The sequence below is a fragment of the Pteropus medius genome, unplaced genomic scaffold, assembly GCF_902729225.1.
Source record: "Pteropus medius unplaced genomic scaffold, Ma_sr-lr_union100, whole genome shotgun sequence".
Lineage (NCBI taxonomy): Eukaryota > Metazoa > Chordata > Mammalia > Chiroptera > Pteropodidae > Pteropus > Pteropus medius.
This window is the reverse complement of record NW_024349224.1, coordinates 8,377,002-8,393,706: the sequence shown is the minus strand read 5'-3', so window position 1 is coordinate 8,393,706 and position 16,705 is coordinate 8,377,002. Positions and strand designations below refer to the sequence as shown.

General features: G+C 52.3%; 2 protein-coding genes across 4 annotated transcripts in view; one reads left to right on the top strand and one right to left on the bottom strand.

The window, feature by feature from the left end:
* Positions 1 to 7,245, top strand: part of DOK4 (docking protein 4) — an 8,535-nt gene extending 1,290 nt beyond the window's left edge. The window contains exons 3-9 of one of the 3 annotated variants that reach the window (XM_039880961.1): positions 3,384 to 3,491; positions 3,638 to 3,752; positions 4,050 to 4,169; positions 4,273 to 4,462; positions 5,166 to 5,304; positions 5,494 to 5,617; positions 5,733 to 7,245. In XM_039880961.1, the coding sequence (XP_039736895.1) occupies positions 3,384 to 3,491; positions 3,638 to 3,752; positions 4,050 to 4,169; positions 4,273 to 4,462; positions 5,166 to 5,304; positions 5,494 to 5,617; positions 5,733 to 5,851 (915 nt within the window). In that variant the 3' untranslated portion in view covers positions 5,852 to 7,245. The remainder of the gene's footprint in view (positions 1 to 3,383; positions 3,492 to 3,637; positions 3,753 to 4,049; positions 4,170 to 4,272; positions 4,463 to 5,165; positions 5,305 to 5,493; positions 5,618 to 5,732) is intronic. The other 2 variants (XM_039880962.1, XM_039880963.1) reach the window with 2 other exon arrangements.
* POLR2C (RNA polymerase II subunit C) lies at positions 7,195 to 14,794 on the bottom strand. Its single transcript, XM_039880969.1, has 9 exons — positions 14,639 to 14,794; positions 14,413 to 14,462; positions 12,278 to 12,346; positions 12,080 to 12,132; positions 9,701 to 9,829; positions 9,401 to 9,452; positions 9,011 to 9,179; positions 8,808 to 8,882; positions 7,195 to 8,217 (listed from the first exon to the last, which is right to left on the bottom strand). The coding sequence occupies exons 1-9, from the start codon at positions 14,722 to 14,724 to the stop codon at positions 8,073 to 8,075; spliced, it is 828 nt and encodes a 275-aa protein (XP_039736903.1). The 5' UTR covers positions 14,725 to 14,794; the 3' UTR covers positions 7,195 to 8,072.
* Between the last annotated feature and the right edge of the window lie 1,911 nt (positions 14,795 to 16,705).

Below are 16,705 nucleotides of genomic sequence, written 5' to 3'. Positions count from 1 at the left end.
CTCCCCCCGGCCTCTTTTAAGAACCACCTCTCCTCCGGCTTCCCATTGCTTTCTGTGTACAGGTATTTATTTATTTATCTTTGGTTGTTGCTTTTACTGCTAAAGAAGTGTTTGAAAAGGAGAGTAGCGGGCCGTGGGGGCGGGCAGTGGTGTGAGGGGCGCAGAGGCCGACGTTTCTGTGGTTCATGAATGAGAACTTGAGGCCTGTGGCTCTGGGACGGGCCACTTTCCTCAAGTTGCTCCCTCTGTGTTTGGCCCAGAGCTGGTGCTTGGAGGCTCCATGGAGATGAAGCCTCAGACGCCCCTGGGTGTGCGCCCTCTCCCACTGGTGAAGACACCCCAGGAGGCATGGGCAGTGGCCCTGGGGACCAACTTAATGATCTCGATGGGGTTGTCCAGGAGCTGTCTCTGTTGCTTGGCTGTCCCTCCTCGCCTCCAGTGAGGTGTCTGGTAGCTGGACCCCTCCCCAGTGGGAAAGGAACCCTGGTGACCGAGGTGGCTCAAGTCTAGTGTTTTCCCTGGGTCTCTGGTCCCTCCCTTCCTCACTCCCCCATGGCCTTGTTGGAGGTGGGATCAGACTGCTCAAGGCTTCCTGGCTCTCTGCCTGAGTGGTGTGGGGGAGGAGCAGGGCTCCATACCAGCCCCCCTGCCTGGTACCAGACAGAGCAGTGCTGGCCTTGGAGAGGGGTTCCCTGTCCTGCCTGAGGGCCCCATGAAGGTGTCTGTCCAGCCGGGGTCAGCAGCTGAGCTGGTGGGCATGTTTGTAGTCTCATCTGAATTTGGATTTGTGTCCCAGCCCAGGAGACTGAGCCCTGGTGGCCACCAGCCACTCTGCTCTTACCTGAGAGGGGGCTGGGGCCCACTTGGAGTACAGAGCAAGCAGAGAGGCTGAGGCCGAGGTGGGGACGCTGAGTGGGGAGGGCCCCAGCTTTTCTTGTGGCTCCTCATTCCTATGGGCCCCGACCTAGCAGGTCCTACGGGGCCAGCTGGGTTAAGGCCATGTCCGAGACAAATCTTACCTGGAAAGCAAGCCACCTGAGGCAGCCACTGGGCTCGGTATCAGACCTGTTCCAGGAGACTGGGAACCTAAGGTGGGCACAGCCAGGTGGAGGGATTGGGTGCTGGCACATGGCCAGGCCCAGTCTGGGGTCCCTTCCCGCCTACTCAGAGAATTCAGCTTTCCTATGCAGACCTGATATGAGGGGCTGTGGTCACCCCCAGAGCAGCCATGCTCGTCTTAGCCCACAGAGCTAAGTGGGGAGAGGTTGAAAGAGATCGGGAGCCCACCCTCCTTCCTGCCAGGGCCTTCCTCCGAGGCAGAGCTGTGGCAGAGTGTTTCTGAAGCCTGATCAAAGACCTGTGAGAAGTGGGGAAGGAGGGCTCTTGAGCACAGTGGCTCCTTGGGCCTGTGGTGTGTGTGTGTGTGTGTGTGTGTGTGTGTGTGTGTGTGTGTGGTGTGTGTCTGTAACCAGGCAACCAGGATGCTCAGGCCCCCGGGCCCTTTGCCCTTGACATTGCAGGCTACATGGAGCCCAACTTAATAGAGCATATATGGTCATCTATCCATCTATCCATTCAGTCACGGTCCCTTCATATGGTCATTCAGAGCTCTGTTAATGTGGCTACCAGGATGTGAGTGAGGATTCAGAGAATAAATACAGTCTTTGCCCTAAAGGAACTCCTCAGCCGAGAGCTGAGGCCTGCCATGGTTTACGGGGATAGGCCAGGGCCGAGCCAGAGTCATGTGTGCAGGGGCAGCACTCCTCCTAGGGTTCTGAACAGACAGGAGCCACAAACGGCACGGCTCTGGCTGGCTTCTTGGGATGGAGGCTGCCTAGGCTCCCTGTACTCTGGGACTCTGCCTGCCAAGGACCTGGTGCCTGCATGCCAGAACAGGGTCAGGGAGAAGGCAGGGCTTGGGGCTGTGGCCTAGAGGACCCCTTACCTCCTCTGCTCTGGGCCACCCCTCAGTCTCCCTGTTTGCCTGTGAAAGGAGCGTCAGATTCCTGGCGAATGGGGTCTGTGGGCTTCTGGGGTGCCCACTGAAAGAGTAGGTCCATCTCAGCCAGACTCTGGGCTGGAAGAGAGCCTGAGGCAGGAGGCAGGGAGCTGTGGAAGGAAGAGTCAGCAGCCCAGGCAGGTGGCTGGGGCCACCCCTCAAGGTGTCTGACTTGCCAGTTTGCCCCTGTAGCCCTGGAGGATGGTCTGCTCCCTCCGTCCTGGCTCCTTGACCCTTGGGAAGAGTCCAAGAAGCTGTAGAGAATTTTAGTCACAAAGTCATTGGCAATAGTTGGCAAGGAGAGAACTTTGCCGAGGAAGGCACTGTGCTCTGGGGTAACCCCAAGTTCTTGGCTCTGCCCCTTTACTTCTGAGCACCTCTGATTTCCCGACTGGCACAGAGAACTAACTCTGCCCCCTCCCAGAGCCCCAGGGTTGGTTAGAGAATAAAATGAGTGGGTAAATGAAAGCTCCTGGAGACAAGAAGGGGTGTTGCCTACATCAAGCCCTCCCCTAGCTCTGAGAACAAGGGCCGTGGTGACGTGCAGGCTGGGGGTGGGCAAGGGTCTAACCCCTGTCCCTAGAACACTCCCTCTGTTGTGGCTGGAGATTCTAGCTCTATTGTTTATTAGCTGTTGCTTTTTGATGCCTCCGTTTCCTTATCTATAAAGGGGAAATAATAGAACCAGCCTCAAGAGTGACCCTGAGTGCTAATAACAAAAAGTGCAAATAAGCAACACTCAATAAATGTTGGTTACTTATATCACAGTTGACCCCTGAACGATGTGGAGGTTAGGGGCGCCAACTCCTGGTCCCCTGCATAGTAGAAAATCTGTGTATAGTTTTTGACTCCCCAGTTGTCCCTCGGTATCCATGGGAGATTGGATCCAGCATCCCCGCAGACAATAAAATCCACAATGCTCAAGTCCTTTATTAAAAGTGGCATAGAGCAGTGCATGCAGTCAGCCATACACATCCTCAGATTCCCAACCACAGATCAAAAATCCTGCAGAACTCAGGGATACAGAAGGTCAACTGTGTATTTCTTGAAAAAAATCCACATGTAAGTGGACCCACGTGGTTCAAACCAGTTTGTTCAAGGGTCAGCTGTGCACTCAGAACTGAGGGTGACTCAGAAGTGTGCCCTTTGTGGAACACCTTTTCACGAGCCAGCCAAGAAACGACTGCCTTTTCAATTTGGGGAGGGGACGTCTACTCCATGGAGGAGTCATGCTGGTGTCAGCTGTCCCCAGGTTTCCTCCTGAGCTGGGATCCCAGGAAGGCTGTGTGGCACTGCCCCCTGTGGTAGGCAGGGGTAATTACATGGCCATGTTAGGTGGGAGTGGTCCAGGGAAGCCTGAAACCCTTGTCATCTTGCCCCACAGATCTACCGCAGGTGCTGGCTGGTGTTCCGGAAATCCTCCAGCAAGGGGCCCCAGCGGCTGGAGAAGTATCCGGATGAGAAGTCAGTGTGCCTCCGAGGCTGCCCCAAGGTTAGGGGGCCTGGGCCCCAGCTCCCCTAACCTAACGCAATGATGATGAGTCCTGAGGTTCAGGAGCACCCTCCCAGGGGCGGCAGAACTGTAGGGGATACAGAGGGGAGTGTTCCAACCTGACTCCCTTGTGGATGCTGTCCTAGGTGACCGAGATCAGCAATGTCAAGTGTGTCACGAGGCTCCCCAAGGAGACCAAGAGGCAGGCGGTAGCCATCATATTCACTGATGACTCAGCCCGTACCTTCACCTGCGACTCAGGTGAGGCGCTGGGGCTGCAGACCTCTGTCCAGCCTCCGCTGGGCCAGTTGTGGTCCAGCAGTCCGGTCAGGAGGAGGCAGAGCAGGGCTAGGCCTGACTGGCATGACGGTTGGGGATGAGAGTTGGGGGGGGGGTGCCTTCATGGGAGCAGGTCCCCAGGATGAGGTCGGGCAGGCAGGCAGAATCTACTGGCCTTGCCCTCCCTGCCTTGCATGGTGGGATAACTCAGGCTGAAGTGAATGGGGTGGGCTGTTGGCGGACCGAGTTGGCAGCATGACGAAGTGCCATTTTCTCCAGAGCTGGAGGCGGAGGAGTGGTACAAGACACTGTCTGTGGAGTGTCTGGGGTCACGGCTCAACGACATCAGTCTGGGAGAGCCAGACCTCCTGGCCCCAGGGGTGCAGTGTGAGCAGACAGGTGAGGCTTGGGCTGGCAATAGGGGCGGGTGGGGGGGGCGGGGGGAAGGGGCAGGAGGCCCCCCCATGGGAAGCTCCAGGCCCACTCATCCTCTCCCACTCAGATCGTTTCAATGTCTTCCTGCTGCCCTGCCCCAACCTGGATGTGTATGGCGAGTGCAAGCTGCAGATCACCCACGAGAACATCTACCTCTGGGACATACACAACCCCCGCGTGAAGCTCGTCTCGTGGCCCCTCTGCTCACTGCGCCGTTACGGCCGGGACGCCACACGCTTTACCTTCGAGGCTGGCCGGTAGGACCCTCTCACCCCCCAACCCTGTCCCACCATGGTTGTGATGGTGGCTGCCATCCACTGTGTTGGCCATTGTGCTTGGAGCTTATCAGCATAGCAATCAGAAAAGGAATGTGATGTTCTCACTTTATAGATGAACAAATTGAGGCTCACGGAAGGCAGGTCAAGTGAAGCTGTGAACAAAAGTCAAATTGCTTGGGTTCAAATCAGGTGCTGGCACTGGCACTTACTGGCTCTAGGATTGTGGGCCCAAGTCTGTTTCTTCGTCTGTTACATAGGGGATAGGAAAGGTACCTAACCCCATGGAGCTATGGTGAACGTTGAATCAACCCTAGCGTGAACACTGGAGCCCGCTCGCCTGGACCTGAATTCTGTATAATCCTCTGCATGACCTCGGTGCAGTTACGCACCTTCTGTATGTCTCAGTTTCCTCACCTGTAAAGTGGTTTGTGAAAACTAATGATGAGGAAACGGTACTAGTGCACGGACCAGAGGAGGGTGGTAGAGAAAAGTGAATGGGTCAATTCTTGTAAAGCATTTAGCTCTCCACCTGGCATGTAGAAAATGCTCAGCGCCTTCGAGCTGTGTGGCGAGACCCCCGGGCGACGGTCCCACCTGTTCCCCAGAGGCCCTGCAAGCAAGCACGTGCATGGATGTGGTGGGGTCCCCAGCCCCTTGCCCTCCACGCCACTTGTGTTCCCAGGATGTGTGACGCCGGGGAAGGGCTCTACACCTTCCAGACGCAGGAAGGGGAACAGATTTACCAGCGGGTCCACAGTGCCACCCTGGCCATCGCCGAGCAGCACAGGCGGGTCCTGCTAGAAATGGAGAAGAATGTGAGGGTGAGGCGGGGGCGGCTCAGCCCCAGGGACAGGGGAGGCTGTGGGTGGGCAGGCCGAGTGCCTGGACTGTGCCAAGTGTCTCCACTTAGTGTGCACGCAGCAGAGGCAGGCAGGGTCTTGGGCTGGCCACTTGGGCATAAGCCACTGCCCCCAGGGCTAATGGGAGGGACGCCCTTCTCTGCCTCACAGCTGCTGAACAAGGGCACGGAGCATTACTCGTACCCCTGCACGCCCACTACCATGCTGCCCCGCAGTGCCTACTGGCACCACATCACGGGCTCCCAGAACATTGCCGAGGCCTCCAGCTACGCCGGTGAGTCCCTGCTGTGCCCCACACTCACCTGCCACGAGGCTCTGTGGCGGACAAGGCCTCCTGGGCAGGAGTCTTGACTGAGACTCGAGTCCTGAATCTCCCTCTGTGCCCACAGGTGAGGGGTATGGGGCACCCCAGGCCAGCTCAGAAACGGACCTCCTCAACAGATTCATCCTGCTGAAGCCAAAGCCCAGCCAGGGGGACAGCAGCGAGGCCAAGACCCCACCCCAATGAAGGCAGGGCTGGTGCGCACCAATGACAGCTGGGGCTGCCTGCTGCAGAGCTGACTGCGGCGTCTTGTGGCCAGCCTCGTGGGGCTGCTGGCCAAGAGCCTGGAGAAAGGGAGCAGGCTGTCCCTTCCTGGCCCCCAAGGGTGAGGCTGGACCAAGGCAAAGGGCTGGCCACACCACCTGAGCATGTGTGAGGGGCTAGAGCTACCATGGGACTATATACTGTTAATGATTTTAATATATACAGCTTATGACATATTCTGTATTAATGAATTCCCCCCGTCCCTCCCTGCCACCACATACATATTTTTTAATCCCAAGACCAGACCACAGTCAAGGCTGGTTTTGAATGTGAGGGCAGCTGTTTCCTGCCCTCCATGGTACAGCCCTCCTGCTGCCAGGACTTGCTTGAGCTGCCGGGGCCAGACAAGAAAGACAATCAGAACTCAGGGCTGGTGCTCTGACTGCTGGCTTTTCCCAGGCAACCCAAGGGCTAACATGGCAGGTAGCTTCTCAGTTCCTCTGGCCCTAGAGTGGCACAGGATCTGAACTTACAGTACCACTTGGTAGCCTTGCACTTGGGAGTTTTAGGCAGAGGTGACATCTGATTGACACCTCTGGTGAAAATTGGGTTTGAAAAAGGAAATTTCCGCCCAAGCTCCTTCCTGCTTAGTGGGCTGAGATAATACCCTGGGGGTGGGGGTGCTGGTAACCTCAGCCAGGCAGAGGATGGCCAGTCCCAAGCTCTTTCCTGACCCAGGGCCAGGCCAGCAGGGAGGCCGCGGCAGGATTGCTGTGGGGAGCACCCCTGCCGTCCCCCCTCACTGACCTGGGGTGGGCAGCGCCCCAGCAGGGGGGGGGGCCCCTCTCCTGTTCGGCCGCCCTCTGGCCAGTGGAAAGCACTCAGCAGCACTCAGAAACCGAGCCTTTCCTCCTCCCCACACGGTGCTGAGGCTCCCTGCTGAAATGCAATTAAAGCAATTGATTTTCTAGTGCTGGTATTTATTGACTACCGGGCAGAAGGGCTATCTTTCTATTCACATCAAACCTCTGGTTGCGTTTTTTTTGTTTGTTTTTAATACTTTAGGGTTCTGATTTGTGGGAACGGGCCTTGTTACCTTGTTGTAAATAACCACTATTCCAGTTGTGGCAGGAGGATAAAGCAAGAGGCCCCTCCAGCAGAGCCCTGGAGCCAGGGAGGTGGCCACAGCCAGCTCGGCTCTGAACCTGACCCAGGGAAATGACCACCCAGGGGAGTAAGCCGGCCTGAAGAAGAGAGCCTGGCCTAAGGCCTCGGAGAGGGAGGCAGAGCTGGCTGGCTCAGCTAGTGGCACGATGACGCATGAAAGAGATTATGTTGTGCTCTTTATTGCCAAAAATAAAAACTTTTAAAAAGACGACTATTGTCAATCAATAAATCTCTCTTTCTTTCTGCACTGGGGCCCTGGTTTTCTCCAGGCTCCTCCTGCCAGGCTGCCTAATTCACTGCTTTGGGTATGTTCTTACCTATAGGACTTCGGGGTCAAGGCCAGACCTTCATTAAAGCCCTTGCCCACCCGCTTCCCTCCCCCAAACTAAATCATCAGGCCACTGGCCGTGAAGTTGTAACTGATGGGTAGAGAATGAAACACAGGGTTTATTGGGGCCAGGGGTGCCAGGATCTAACACTGTTCTCAAAGGGTTCTCAAATTAGGGACACGGGAATTTGAAGTGCCAGTAGGCTGGCCCTGGGAGGGACTGGGTTTGTAGGCAGCCTGAATGAGGGTTCTAGCACTCAATCCTAACATGGGAAACCTAACGCGTAACTGAAAATTCCAACTTTTGGACAAAGTAAAGAGTTGAAATAACCGAAAAAGAGAGTCCAGCTCAGCGGTTCTCATCAGGGAAGGAGTTCGGCCCCACAGGCAGATTAGGAAACAGGGTGGGAGGGATGTTCTGGGTTCTGCGAGTGCTACCGGCCATCAGCAGGCAGGGCCAGGGATGCTGAATGTTCAGGAAGAGACGGCCTGCCTCGAATACTAGTGGCACCCCTGAAAGCCTGTGACGGAGGAAGGTAGGGATGGGCCCACCCTTCCCCACTGCTGCCTTTCTAGCTGGTACTGACGGCCTGCCAAGAAGCTTGAGCAATAGCCATCTAGACCGCAGAAGCTAGAAGAGTCTCAGGAGAGACCTGAAACCAGCTGCTGGCTTGGAGCCCCCTTTCTGCTGAAACCGACGAGCCGCAGCTAGTTTATGGTGAGGACGTCGCTCTGGATCTCGTGGCTTAACTGGGTCTGCAAATCGCTCAGTTTCTTCTTCAGTCCAGAGAGGGCAGAGAGGACAATGGTTTCGGGGCGCAGAGAGCCACAGGACTCCACATTGTAGTAGAACCTGAGAAGCGAGAGTCCGGTGGGTGCCCTCCCCGGGGCGCTGGCTGGCCTGAGCTTTGGCCATGGCCACCTCACCCTTCCTCCCGAGTCGTCATTCCTTTCCCACCATGAACTTGACCTTGCCCCAGGATCGGCCTCCAACCTCTTACGGGTCCCAATGCTCTTTACAGAACCTCAAAGGGGCACTAGCTCTCTCAAAAAGACTGTGAAAACCTCAAACACTTCTGACCAGCGCTCCGCACTGAGGAGAAAGCAGAGCATCAAGCAGGCAGGGGCGCGCGCTCCAGCATCTTTGTGCTCGTCACTAGAAGACTGTGGTCTGTTTCTGGCCCTAGGCTGACCCCTTCTTTGGAGGTTGAAAACCAAAGTAGGAACCGCTTGCATAACTGGAGGCCCCTCTTTCTCACAGTGACTAAAAGCGGGTAATGACCTGCCCTGGGATGTGCATGTATCATGGGTCTGGCAGCTGTCAGCCCCTCCTCAGTTTATAGGAAGTGGGATGTGAGGGAAGGGGGTCCCCCAAACTCAGGGCCTGCGCTGAGACTGTACATTCTTACACACTTCACCTTCATGGCCGGACAAGGGTCTTACCTCTCTGGCTTGCCATTGGGGTCGTAGGGAGCCTGTGACTCGTCCTCATCCAACTCTGAGTACTCACTCTTCGGCCTAGTGACAAAGACAGGTCAGCACAAGGTTGCTACTGCTGCTGTCAGGGTACCTACTACATGTCACTAGAAGCCATGTCTACCCACACCCACCCTAACTGCCTGCCTTCACTCCCAGCTGGAACCTACCATTCCTCTGGCTTGGGGTATACTGTGTGCCTCAGGGCATTGTCGGGATCATACTCAAAAGCCACCCCTGCAGTTGGGTTCCACTTGGCATGCTCCTTGCCAAAGCCCTTTTTGGCATAGGCTCGAAGTCTCAGCTCCTGGCCCTTTCTCAGCTTGACGATCAGGATGTCTGTGGGGAGGGAGGGGAGTTGGTTAAGGTCAGGAGAGGCATGACCCCCCAAATTTTGGCTTAGAGTGCCAATGGAAGACCATACACATCTAGAAAAACAGGTTAAAAGCCAGCTGACAAGAAGACCAGACAGCACAAGCAGCTGTGTCCAGTCTCCGCGTCCCCGCTGGCCGCAAAGCAACAGGCTGGGTAGACATCCACACAGTCCTCCGGCCCCATACCATCCTGTTCCACGTAGTCATTGGGGTCGTTATCTCGGTTCCGGGAGGTCACCTGCAGGAAGCCCAAATGAGAAACAGTTATTAGCTGTTCCTATATCTCCCCAGTATCTCCTTCTGGCAACTACCTTCCAGCACCTCTGGATCACCACCTGCCAAACCAGGTTCAGGTGAAGGCAGAAGGCAACACAGGGAAGGTCAGTGTCTTCTGAGAGCCCACCCTAGTCCAGCCCACTTGGAGCCAGAAGGAGAAAGGCAGAGGCCCTGGGCAGGGAGGGAGGAAGGGTGTGCTCAGGTACTGACCGGGATGACCCGGGGGCTGTTGGAGATGAGGTCTCGAGACGTGACATGCCGGGTCTGGTCTTCGTTGCACCGCACGTCTAGGGTGAACTCTACCGAGCACTCAGGGCAGAACTCCTCACACGTGCAGTCCTGAGGCAGGAGGAGAAGCCAGAATGAGGCGGCGAAGCCTGTGCTCCCACTTCTAGTACCCAGCCCCTCAAGTCTCATCTGAGAAAGGGCTGGCCGGTCTCCAGGCTCTCGTGAGCTGCGTCGGGCTGGCACACCTTCTCATGGGCTGCTCGAATGTAGGCACTTCCCAGTTTAGAGACAACCCATACACGCTGACAGCCACCAGCCACCAGGCCACCACTGCTAACACCTGATCTGGCCCTCCGAGTGTTCTTCGTCAGAGAACCACGCTGATGAGAGAAGACGTGCTTTCACACTCCACTTCAGCTTCCCACGAACTAAGTGGACTAGCTTGGGGATATAATCACCATTTAAAGCAAAAATTAGCAAAAGACAAAAGTATTTCTCAAGTTTTAGGCTACTGATCTTTTCTAAAAAAAAAAAATCACCTTTCTATTATGGAAAATGTCATACATTCCCAAAAGCCAAGAAGAGTGTAACAGTCTGCCATCGTGTGACCATCACTCAGCTTCAATAACTATCGACAGTTTGCCATTCTTTAAAGGACTGATTCTTCTAACAACCCAGTCCCTGTCAGGAACTATCTGCAACAGTTTAACTTAATCGAGCAAACTGTTCTGCCCTCATACCAGTAAAGAAAATCCAACATACTTTGGATGATTTTGAGGCAAGGGGGAACTAGAGGCCACACCTGGATGGTCTATAGTCACATACAGGTGAGGCAGGAAGGCAATCTGGATCTGCGAGGCCGAATAACTCTTGGAAATATGAAACGGAAGAATCAAAATGTAATGGAAGATAAAAATATGAAAAGGTACTCGACCTCAAAAAAAAAAGTATAACGAAAGGAAGAGTCTGCTCAAGAGTAAATGAGACTAAAGAGGTATAACAACCAAATGCAATATATAAATCTTGGCTGGATCACAGACACGAAAATGAAAAACAATAAAGGACATTTGGGGGACAACTGTAATAGATATTACAAATTAGTTGTGGTTATGTAGGAAAACATCCTCATTCTTAGGACATGCAGTACTGTAGTCAGGGGAGAGGTGTCATGATACTTCCAACTTTATTTCAAATGGTTCAGCAAAAACAACATAGATCTCAAAAATAAGGCAAATGTAGCAAAATATTAACAACTGATAATGAAAGATAAAAAGTAAATGGGTATTTATTATTCTATTTCTTCCACGTTTCTGTAGATTTTCAGAAAAAAAAAAAAAAGGACCATAGGACTACACCACCTTTCGATAAATATTAATACCAGGAAAAAACTTAACGGAAGGAACGGCCAGGTAACAGGGCATGCATGGCGTTACATAAGATATTGCCAAACTCCTCTTCAACTGGTTATACACCTGTCCCCACCAATATCTGTGTTTTATTTCTTAAAAACAAAAATCTGGAGATATGATGCAAACATGGAAAAAGGTTAAAATGTGACAAGTTGTTTCGTAGGACCATGAATATCTGTTACATTAACTCCAAATTTTGCTGTGCACTTAAGTATTTTTTTAAAAAAAATACATATATATTTACAAGACACATCAAATTAGCAACCCCAAGTGACATGCCCGTGGGAATTAGAAGATGGGTTAATTCAGAATCATCCAAAGCCATCGAGAGGGAACAGTCTCAGCTGTTATCTAGTGCAGTCCTGGTGAAGAGATGCGCTAATCCTGGGCCACTCTCTCCCTAGTCCTAGGCCTCTTAACGTTATCAGCAGAGAGCAAACACGGCCCTAGAGGAGGGAGCCATGTCTTACTAGCACCATCTATGGCGTGAGTCATAAATCTGGCAGCCAGCAGCACTCCAGTCTCTCAAGCGCTGCTCAGTGGAACAGTTCCTGCTTCCTCTCCTTGTCCTTGCCCTCCAGCCCCAATCTCCTGTTGATTCCCTTTAGCCTTCCAGGCCTGTCGCTGGTGAGAGATGCTCTGGAAAGCGGAGTCTGAACAGATCAGATTCTGAAAAGGACCACGCACATCCCCCCACCCACTGCCTGTTTGGTATAAATAGGCATTCGGGTATACACCCCCTCCTGTGTGACCTCTAAAGAGACTCCCTGATGCCCTGTGAGTCTAATCCACTAGAGGCCCATCGAAACCCAGGACCAATGCCTGCCTTGGGCTCCAGACAACATCTCCATACTGTCTTTCTAAAGGCTAGAAGCAAGACGTCAGGAAAATCCTTCTGAGGACTGGAGACCCCACCTCCCCCAGCCACATTCCACTCAATCACCCAGCATACCCGGGAGTACTGCAGCTTGTCCACGATGTCATCGCTAGTGAGCGGGATTAATCCTGGAAGACACAGAAAAGCACTCTAAAGAAGGCTGAGTGGCTGAGTCAAAAGCAGACCCTAGAAGTCCCCTGGGGAGTGAGGAGGCTTCCTCTCTGGGTCCAGGAACAGCTCCCTCCTTTTCCCCTTCCAAAACCCAGGACTCACCAAGCCTGTGAGCGATGAACTCATCGTGAAGGACTGAGGAATTGGCATCAATTTGAACCCAATCAATAGCTAAAAAATAAAAGTAGCAGACACAGAGCTTAGCCACCAAATCCACCTAAAGACAGAGCAGTGGCTCTCAAGAGTTAGAGATCACCTGATGCTTACTGAATTGCAGAGGCCTGGGCCAGGCTGCCAGCGATTCTGATTCACAGGGCTCTAGAGTGGGGTCCCGGAATCTGCATATTGACAAGAACCACACACACCACACACCTCACTACTCAGGCAGGTTTAATGCAGAGGGTTCCCTGTACCACATAGGAAAACACTACTCAGAGAATACCACGGGAGCGGGAACCTGTTTCTTTGAACTGAATATTTCCAAGAGAAGCACTTAAGTCTGTTATTCATGCCAACACCAAATTCAAGAACACCAACTATTTGGACACTTAAAAGTTAAAGAAAACCTCACAGAGGTATCACAGACTTCTGGTCCATATCTCATGTTATGATATAATGGCCACATTATTCAATTTAATACTTTATTATCACTCAGTCAACCAGTGTCTACAGAATTCCTTTAGTGGGCAAGGCATATTAAATATGAAAACCAATCCTTATCAGCAATGAGCCAACAGGAGGACTCTATGCTCACATACTCGACTTAAACACATTCGTTCATTCATAAATAAACATCTGCAAGTAAACAAATTCATAAAGCAAATGCCTTTGAAGCCCAACTGCCAAATGACACTAGAAACGGAGGTCAGAAGAGGACCAGACATAGCCAGGCCCCAACCTGCTTTGTTCTATGCTTCCTATTGCTTTCCTGACCCAAGCAAATAACCAAAAGCTAAGCTCTTCTTCCTCTGCCCCTTTACTCCCCAAGCTCCTGTCCCTGGCATGCCCTTGCCCTCTCCTGTGCAGGTTAGAACCCTCTGAGCCTCCTACAATCGGAGGCTTGCCTGCCCTCCATGACACAGGTATGATCACTCCCTTTCTGTAAGCACCTTCCTCACAAAATTCTGTCCGGACTTCTCTTAAAACACTTATCATATTTTGCCTTGTGCTATCTTTGTGTATGTCTTGTCTCTATCTCAAGCTTCGAAAATTCCTTGGAGCAGTCTTCAGATGTCTTAACTTTTGTATTCCTAGCTTTGACCTGGAATGTAGCAGGTTCTCAATTATTATTTGCAGAACTGGATTTGTAGGAAAAGTGGCATTTGGACTCGGAATGTCAGGGCTGCAACATAAAATATAACTCCCTTATTTTTGATTAGCCGACCAGCATGCCAAGCTCTGAGCTGAAGTGACTGGGGTGGTATTGGTGGATAAACTACAATGCCCTCTTGTTTATCAATCATTTGGCCTGCTTATTTCCTTAGGAATCTACGTACTTGCTGCAGCAGCTCTGATGTCCATTTCTTTTTCCTAACCCAAACTCGCTGGGTTGACACTCAAAAAGTATTTGTAATATATTTGTAATGTACCTGGAGCAGTGTGGCTGGAGCCACAGCAGAAACATCCTCCCTCCTGTAAGTGCCATCAGCACTGAAGCTCTGCTGCTCCTGAACTACTGATCTAAAGCTATCACAGTGCTGTCTGTGGAGTCATCTTTCCCCTGTAACTTCACCACGGGCTCCATGACGGCAAGGACCCTGTACTATACAGCCTTGCACTCCCAGTGCCCAGCACCGATGCCTGGCATTTATGTTCCACAAACGCAGGTGAAGGAACACATTCATAAAAAGTCGTCTACCAGCTCTGAACACGCACTAAACACAAGGCACTTAATAGATTACACTTAATCCTTGACATCACGTGATACATAGTATTAGTGTCCGAGTGTTAGAGGAAACTGCAGCCCACAGTTTAATAACGTGCCCAAGTTTCAGAGAGAGTGATAACAGTATTCGAACCCAAATCGGCTAACTCCTGAACCCATGCTCTTCACCAATGCAAATGTAAGAATGGACCTAAGTGGCCAGTGGGAGCCAGGGACACAGGGTCTGATTAAGTTCCCAGCATTTTCCTCAGCGCCCCCACCACCACCTCAAACCAAGGACTGGAGGCAGGAGCCCCAAGGTCGGGGTGGACGGGAATGGTGGCCCTGGGAACCAGCAGGCGGGGTCGCTTACCTATTATGGGCACCTCAGCGATGAAGACCCTCCGAATAGAATTGGCCACCCTGAGGGATGAAAACCAAGAGGCGTGGGGGCACCGCAGCCTCGAAAAGCCAGTCCCGCGCCCCACGCTTCCCAAAGTCGAGGCCCTGGCTCAGGGGGGCCAGCAGACACGACCCCCCGCCCGCCCGGGCTTGAGCCCCGGCGCTCCAGAGCCGCCAGCCTCCCTCAGCCGACTTACGCCAGATCCGTATTCTCGATGATAAACTTGACATTCTCGTCGGTGAGCTCCGTGATCCGCACAGTGGGCTGATTGGCGTACGGCATCACGGCCCGCTGTCCGGCTGGCCTCCGGCGTCAGCCCCGCTTTGCGCCGCCGCACCGGAAGTCGCTCGGCATGGCCCCCGCCGCTTCCGGGGAGACGCGCCCCACAGCGCCACCTGCTGTTGGGAGGCTGGGACTGCTCCCGGCCCGCCGTTTTCTATCCACTACCTACCTAGTTTAGACGCCATCAGGTTCAACCATCTTGGAAGGCTATTCCGCAAAACATGCATACACCCTTGACCCAAAGATAACACTTCCAGGAATTCATAGTGCAGAAATACTTGCAGTTGTAAGCAAAGATACAAGTACAGGGACGATCACTGCAGCGCAGTTTGTAGCAGCTAAATAAAACTAATTGTCCATTGACAGAGACCTGGTAAAATATACATAGTTTGTGCATTTATGAAAAAACAAAAGTTTAGTAAAGTATACTTGAATGATAGGTATGTGTACCCTTTCCTTTCCACCCTCAAGCCTGGATCATGCACTTCTGAACCTGCAGGAAGAAAAAAATGCTCTTTTTTAATGCATCATCTAGCATTGTGTAGTTGTGGGGTGGGGTTGGGGGGATGGGGATGAGTAGCTCTTCATCTCTGCATCTCCGGTGCCTGCCAGTGTGTCTCATTGGGTGAATGCGCAATAAAGAATAACCAAAGTCTTCTAAACAGCCAGGAGAGGTTTGAACAGGCCTCAAAAGGTGGCAGCTGCCCATACACAGAGGCCCTAAAATCGAAGTTGCAGGGAGGGCTACACTTAGTGGGCAGAAGAGTAATCAGATAGAGTTTGCCTTAGCAAGGACTGACGCCTCTTCCTGAGAGAGTTAAGGGCTTTGAGGGGGCCTTTGCCTACAGCCTGTGTCATCTCTGTAAATTAAGAATTAAAGTTGAATGAGAAAGGGATGCTATGAAGGATAAAGGAGAGAATGGAATGAAATTTGGAAGAGCTACCACAGGGAATCTGACAGGGTGTTGAGATCAAAAGAATTAGAGGTGCCGAAAAGGGGCCCGGTAGAAGGCCCACAAGAAACTGGAAATTCCTGTTAGCTTGTGACTTCTCCCATCCATATTCAGTTGACTTAGGGGACAGCAAAGCAGAAGGCAGATGCTATGGACAACTGTCTGTCCCCAAAATGTTGAAGCCTTAACTCCTAATGTGATATTTGGAGATGGGGACCTTTGAGACCCTCATATTAGTGCCCTTATAAGAACAGGAAGAGACACTAGTGCTTTCTGTGTGTGAGAACATAGGGAGAAAGCGGCCTTCTGCAAGTCAGGAAGAAAGCCCTTACCAGGAACCAAATTGGCCAGCATCTTGATCTTAGACTTCCCAGGTTCCAGAACTGTGAGAAATGTCTGTTGTTTAAGCCTCTTGGTCTGTGATATTTTGTTATAGGAGCTTGAGCAGACTAATAAAAGAGTTAACCAGACGTGCAAAGGGAGCCTAGCCAGTGTAGAGGCCAAGAAAATTAAAGCTAAAGAATGTACAACTGAAATGGTTAGAAATAGACAAGAGCAGCCAAATGAGCTAATAGTGGGAGGAAGCCCTGTCACCCACATATTACCGATAAGAAGCCTGGACCCAGAAAGGCAGAGGTGTCATATTGCTTAGTAATATGAGGCAGCACACAGACCAGAATTCAGGTCTCCTGGCTGCTGACCTCAAGCCTCTTCCACAACACTGCCATCTGTCTCCCTCTGGTGTCTCGGATACCTGCTATGGTCTGTATGAAAGCTAACGACATAACAGGAAACTGATTCAAACATATTTATTATAATTTTACAGACTCTAAGTTCACTAATAATTCTGCAATACACGCTGGTGTAATGCGACACCAGGCCTGGGATCATCCCTCTGACCAGGCTATGTACCACCACCCGCAGCCACCTCTCTCAAGTGAGGCAGCTTTCTGAGTGTTTCCAGGTGCAGTATCTCAGGATGCTGGAGAGGGCAAGGGTGCAAGGAACGCCTCTGGGTGCCTGTGCTG